The sequence below is a fragment of the Perissodus microlepis genome, chromosome 16 (genome assembly GCF_051167445.1).
Source record: "Perissodus microlepis isolate ML-2025 ecotype Zambia chromosome 16, ASM5116744v1, whole genome shotgun sequence".
Taxonomy (NCBI): domain Eukaryota; kingdom Metazoa; phylum Chordata; class Actinopteri; order Cichliformes; family Cichlidae; genus Perissodus; species Perissodus microlepis.
In genome coordinates, this window is record NC_140476.1 from 237,937 (window position 1) to 243,936 (window position 6,000).

Genomic DNA, 6,000 nt, shown 5'->3' on the forward strand with positions numbered 1-6,000 from the left:
TTGTTTCAGCTGTGTCTTTGAGTTAAGAGATTTTTTCTGGTCCAGCTGTAGATTTATGTCTCTTTATGAAAAAACACGTGAGAGTTCTCCATGTAGATCAGAGCTGAAGTGATAAACCGTGGAAATAGACAACATCACTTCCATTTTTCATTTTTTTAATTTCATTTTTATCATGCCCACATTTCATTCAGCCTAGTCTGGATTAGTTACTGCACTTCATGCCCAGTTACAGCTGTTGTGCTGTGGACCAGATGTGGCCCAAAGATAATTAACATCTGGTTCCATAAAGGTGGAGCTGCGCCTGAGTTTAGGCCAGACTTCAAAATAAAGTCTAAAATCTTCTTACCTGATTAATTAATAAACACCATCCACAGAGTCCAGACAGTTTCCAGGTCTTCATGCAGTTGGAAAACCTTGGAAACACAAATGTTTTCTGGTTCTTTGTAGTGTTTGTACGTCCTCAGTGTCTGTAGCTGTTCAGAGTTTCTTGTTCCTTCATTGGGTTTGTAGCTGTCTGTCATGTGCTGATTCACTCTGCTGTGTGTCTCCATGTCCAGCTGTGTCCGTCCTGACCGTGTCCCACCCTCCATTGTGTTTCTGCAGGTAAACGTCCCCATCAGTGTCAGATCTGTAAGAAGGCCTTCAAACACAAGCACCACCTGATCGAGCACTCACGCCTGCACTCTGGAGAGAAGCCCTACCAGTGCGACAAGTGCGGCAAGCGCTTTTCGCATTCGGGCTCGTACTCGCAGCACATGAACCACCGCTACTCATACTGCAAGAGGGAGGCCGAGGAGCGTGAGGCGGCCGAGAGGGAGGCCAGGGACAAGGGAGGCGGAGGAGGCGTTGCAATTGCAGGGCTGGAGCCCACCGAGCTGCTGATGAGGGGCTACCTCCAGGGGCTGGGGCCCCTTGGATACTCGGACCCAGAGGACCAGCAGGAGGATGGCGGCAGTGCGATGCTGAGGGTCAGCGGTGAGGGAGGAGGAGGACAGGAGGAGAGGGAAATGGACGGCAAGATGTCTGAGGAGGTGACAGAGCGGCAGGAGGGAAGTTTCAGAAAAGGAGAGGAGGAGCAGGAGGGCGACAGCAGGAGCCAGATGGACTTGATGGGGGACGTTGAGGGTAAAGGCTCGCCGCTGCCGATGGACGAGAGTTCACGAGAAGGGAAAACAGACGGCAGGTCAGACCAGGAGGACTGATGAGGAGCAACAAAAGCTTTGGGACGCTGGCTCGATGCAGCTGCTGCTTTATGAGGGGCTGAAAGGAAGACGAGGGCCGGAGGGGACGGCGGTCATCTTCTCACACCAAATTAGTGTTTACTTTAGACTTCCTGCTGAGACTGATGGGTCACAAATGTGTTTATGGTCTGATTCAGCTTCGTTCATGTTCAGCCGACCGAAAACATAAATGATTTTAAAAGGGCTGTAATGTGCAGTTAACTTAGTATTATTAACAAAAGTCGTGGCCTCTAATTTATCAGGTTCAGTCTGATTATTTTCTCCTTCAAAGTGTTTGTTGACAGCTTTTTTTAATGGAGTCCTGTTTCTTTAACATTTCAAAGTTTAAGTTCTGCCGGTAGCTAAAGTGCTGGGATAGTTTCACAGCCAGAAAGGCCGAACTTTGAACCTTGGCAGTTCAGTCTGAAGCTCTCAAACCCTGAAGTTTAAGGTTTCTGCTGAGCTGATGTTAGATTTGATTGATAGATTTTTAGATCTTGGGGGCAAACCCCCAAGACGCCAAGGCACTAGTTTTCAACCTTTAAGTAAAAACACTGAAAATAGAGCCCAAAAAGCTTCTACTTAAATCGGACAAGCAAGCCTGTACAGTACAGAAGTATTTTTTTATTATTGTGTTTGTGAATCCAAGAGAAGACAGGTTTACCTTGAAACCTACTGAGAAACCAGTTTTGTTGTAGCAGAACACCATTTACTAAAGACACTAACAGCAACCTTAGCAACTCTGAATGACGTGTTAGGGTTAGCGATGGTCTCGGTCTAATTAGGGACTCTGTGGAATGAAGAGCAGGTTCAAGTTGTAGTTCTCTGAACACCAGGTGTGGTCTTTGAGGCGTAGCGTCATATACGCGTGGTCGTTAATGATCCCTGCTCGATTTTGCTAGGTTAGCTTGTTTTCATCACCATGATACCTAAACACACATTCAGACCTGTGGGAGGTCTTATGTGAATGAAATAATGATGCTAGCAACATTATTTTGTATGATTTTAAGCGTTTGAGGGTAAATCTTTGGAATCAATTCAATTCAATTTTATTTATATAGCGCCAAATCACAACAAAAGTCGCCTCAAGGCGCTTCATGGATACAGAGAAAAACCCAACAATCATATGACCCCCTATGAACAAGCACTTTGGCGACAGTGGGAAGGAAAAACTCCCTTTTAACAGGAAGAAACCTCCGGCAGAACCAGGCTCAGGGAGGGGCGGGGCCGGGCCATCTGCTGCGACCGGTTGGGGTGAGAGAAGGAAGACGGGATAAAGACATGCTGTGGAAGAGAGACAGAGGTTAATAACAGATATGATTCAATGCAGAGAGGTCTATTAATACATAGTGAGTAAGAAAGGTGACTGGAAAGGAAAAACTCAATGCATCATGGGAATCCCCCGGCAGCCTACGTCTATTGCAGCATAACTAAGGGAGGATTCAGGGTCACCTGGTCCAGCCCTAACTATATGCTTTAGCAAAAAGGAAAGTTTGAAGCCTAATCTTAAAAGTAGAGATAGTGTCTGTCTCCCGAATCCAAACTGGAAGCTGGTTCCACAGAAGAGGGGCCTGAAAACTGAAGGCTCTGCCTCCCATTCTACTTTAAATACTCTAGGAACAACAAGTAGGCCTGCAGAGCGAGAGCGAAGTGCTCTAATAGGGTGATATGGTACTACAAGGTCATTAAGATAAGATGGGGCCTGATTATTTAAGACCTTGTATGTGAGGAGCAGGATTTTGAATTCTGGATTTAACAGGAAGCCAAAACAGGAGAAATCTGCTCTCTCTTTCTAGTCCCTGTCAGGACTCTTGCTGCAGCATTTTGGATTAGCTGAAGGCTTTTCAGGGAGTTTTTTGGACATCCTGATAATAATGAATTACAGTCGTCCAGCCTGGAAGTAATAAATGCATGAACTAGTTTTTCAGCGTCACTCTGAGACAGGATATTTCTAACTTTAGAGATGTTGCACAAATGGAAGAAAGCAGTCTTACATATTTGTTTAATATGTGCGTTGAAGGACATGTCCTGGTCAAAAATGACTCCAAGGTTCCTCACAGCGTTACTGGAGGCCAAGGTAATGCCATCCAGAGGAAGAATCTGCTTAGATACCATATTTCTAAGCTTTTTAGGGCCGAGTACAATAACCTCAGTTTGATCTGAATTAAGAAGCAGAAAGTTAGCGGCCATCCAGGTCTTTATGTCTTTAAGACATTCCTGCAGTTTAAGTCATTGGTGTGTGTTATCTGGCTTCATGGACAGATAGAGCTGGGTGTCATCTGCATAGCAGTGAAAATGTATGCTATGTCTTCTAATGATGCTGCCTAAGGGAAGCATGTATAATGTAAACAGAATTGGTCCGAGCACTGAACCCTGTGGAACTCCATAATTAACCTCAGTGTGTGAAGAGGACTCTCCATTTACATGCACAAACTGGAGTCTATTAGATAGATATGATACAAACCACTGCAGCACAGTACCTGTAATACCTACAGCATGTTCTAATCGCTCTAATAGGATATTATGGTCGACAGTATCGAACGCTGCACTGAGGTCTAGCAGGACAAGCACAGAGATGAGTCCACTGTCAGAGGCCATAAGAAGATCATTTGTAACCTTCACTAAAGCTGTTTCTGTGCTGTGATGAGCTCTGAAACCTGACTGAAACTCTTCAATAAGCCATTCCTCTGCAGATGATCTGTTAGCTGTTTGACAACTACTCTTTCAAGGATGTTTGATATAAAGGAAGGTTGGAGATTGGCCTATAATTAGCTAAGACTGCTGGGTCTAGAGATGCTTTTTGAGTAAAGGTTTAACTACAGCCAGCTTGAAGGCCTGTGGTACATAGCTGATTATTAGAGACAGGTTGATCATATTTAAGATCGAAGAATTAATTAATGGCAGGACTTCTTTGAGCAGTTTTGTAGGAATGGGGTCTAAAAGACACGTTGATGGTTTGGAGGAAGTAATTATTGAAGTTAACTCAGAAAGATCAATTGGAGAAAAAGAGTCTAACTTAACATCAATGGTACTAAGAGTAGCTGTAGATAATATTACATCTGTGGGATGATTACTGGTCATTTTTTCTCTAATGATAAAAATGTTATTTGTGAAGAAGTTCATGAAGTCATTACTAGTTAACTTTAAAGGGATGGTTGGCTCGACAGAGCTCTGACTGTTTGTCAGCCTGGCTACAGTGCTGAAGAGAAAAAATCATAGCCTGAACCTGATGAGTCAAAGGTCATGAGTGTTTTGTGTGAAGTTTGGTTTGATGAGCCCAAACGGAGAGGCGGGTCCACAGGAAGTCTGAATAACACTGGGATCTATTATTGTTATTATCAGTGTTAACGTTTAACTTTTAAAACGTCTCCACGCCCCAGGTAACCTCCGTCAGTCCCTGAGCAGAGACTCGACCCCATGAGCGTCCCCCCCCCCCCCCCCCCGAAGCTTGTGGGACCGTTTAAAAATCCACATTATGCAAAAAACAAAAGAAGAAGAAGTCGTAATGAGTATCACTATAATGAAATGAAGCTGTTTTTAATGTACAGTATTATAAAGGCCTAAAAGCTGTGTGGTGCTATGATGTTCTTAACTTTCGGTGTGTTGTTGTGTTCGAACCTCACTTCAGGAAATTGCACTCCACTCCCTGAATCACTACAAAATAAAAGAAAAAGAAAAAAAGAGGGTATACAGCCTCGAACACTCGGCCACTTCCTGTCAGTGTTATTGTCGTATTTTATCTCCTTTTACTGTGATGTTTTTATTTTTTATTCGACTTTATTATTTTGCCAACTAACCACATGACTTTGGGCCTCCTGATTTGTTTTTTTACGTGGACGAACATTTAAACCTGTGTGATTTTCAAAATAAAACGTGGAGTCTTAAAGCGCAGAGGAAATGAAAATGAAAGGCAGAGCCCTCTGTGTGTTGAATTTTTCTCCAGAGAAAGCCTTATTATATGCAAACCTTTCACCTGTGCCATCCCTGTACAGTGCCACCTGTCCTCTGCTTCAGTATTAAAGTGACGAGCTTACCTGTCCGATGCGTCAGTGTTAGCGTAGCAAGGCGTCAGTTTCTTAGTTTACACGTTTGTGCAATTTTCTGTGTTTCTGTTCACCTCAGTATTTCTGTCAGTATTACTTATGTTTTTAATTTGAGAGTTTGCCATTTTATTTATGTGACTCATTTTATATTTCCTAATTTTATTTATTTCATACTGTAGTGTACAGTATTAGAGTTCCTCACAAACATCTATTTTAGTAAAATGATCGGAGCAAAAACTCTGGAGCTTTTCTTGTTGCTTTCTTTGTTTTTTCCAAACTACTGGAAATTTTAAATTTGGGGAACTTTGGATACGAAGCTTCTGGTGAAAACACTGTATTTAAAAAAAAAAAAAATCCACTTTATTCATCCCACTAAAGAGGTGATGGAAGACGATGAAGGAATTCCTGAAATGTTTTATGATTTTTCATTTTTAATTTCCATGCTCGAATAAATGTAGCCAAAATCAATTTTAATAAAGCTGTGTTATTCTTCTTGTAGCACTGGGGTCTGATTCATTAACGCCTCAGCGACGAAGACGAGCGCCGTTTTTAGCTTCCTCGTGTTACCGTCACATTGCTGCTCGCTCACATCATCGCTCCTCTCTCACACACACACACACACCTGATCGCAGTACACACACCTCGCAGCACGCTGGCTTCAGGCTGGACCTTCGTCCTGAACATGAGCTCAGCACTGACGGATAAACTTTATTTAAACTGACAAACTCGTGTTCCGG

At 43.1% G+C, this 6,000-nt stretch overlaps 1 protein-coding gene across 4 annotated transcripts in view; it reads left to right on the forward strand.

The window, feature by feature from the left end:
• zeb2a (zinc finger E-box binding homeobox 2a) overlaps positions 1-5,761 on the forward strand; it is a 41,082-nt gene extending 35,321 nt beyond the window's left edge. For all 4 annotated transcript variants that reach the window (XM_084954886.1, XM_084954887.1, XM_084954885.1 and 1 more), the window contains one exon: positions 604-5,761. In XM_084954886.1, coding sequence (XP_084811012.1) covers positions 604-1,202 — 599 coding nt within the window. In that variant the 3' untranslated portion in view covers positions 1,203-5,761. The remainder of the gene's footprint in view (positions 1-603) is intronic.
• The last annotated feature ends 239 nt before the right edge of the window (positions 5,762-6,000 follow it).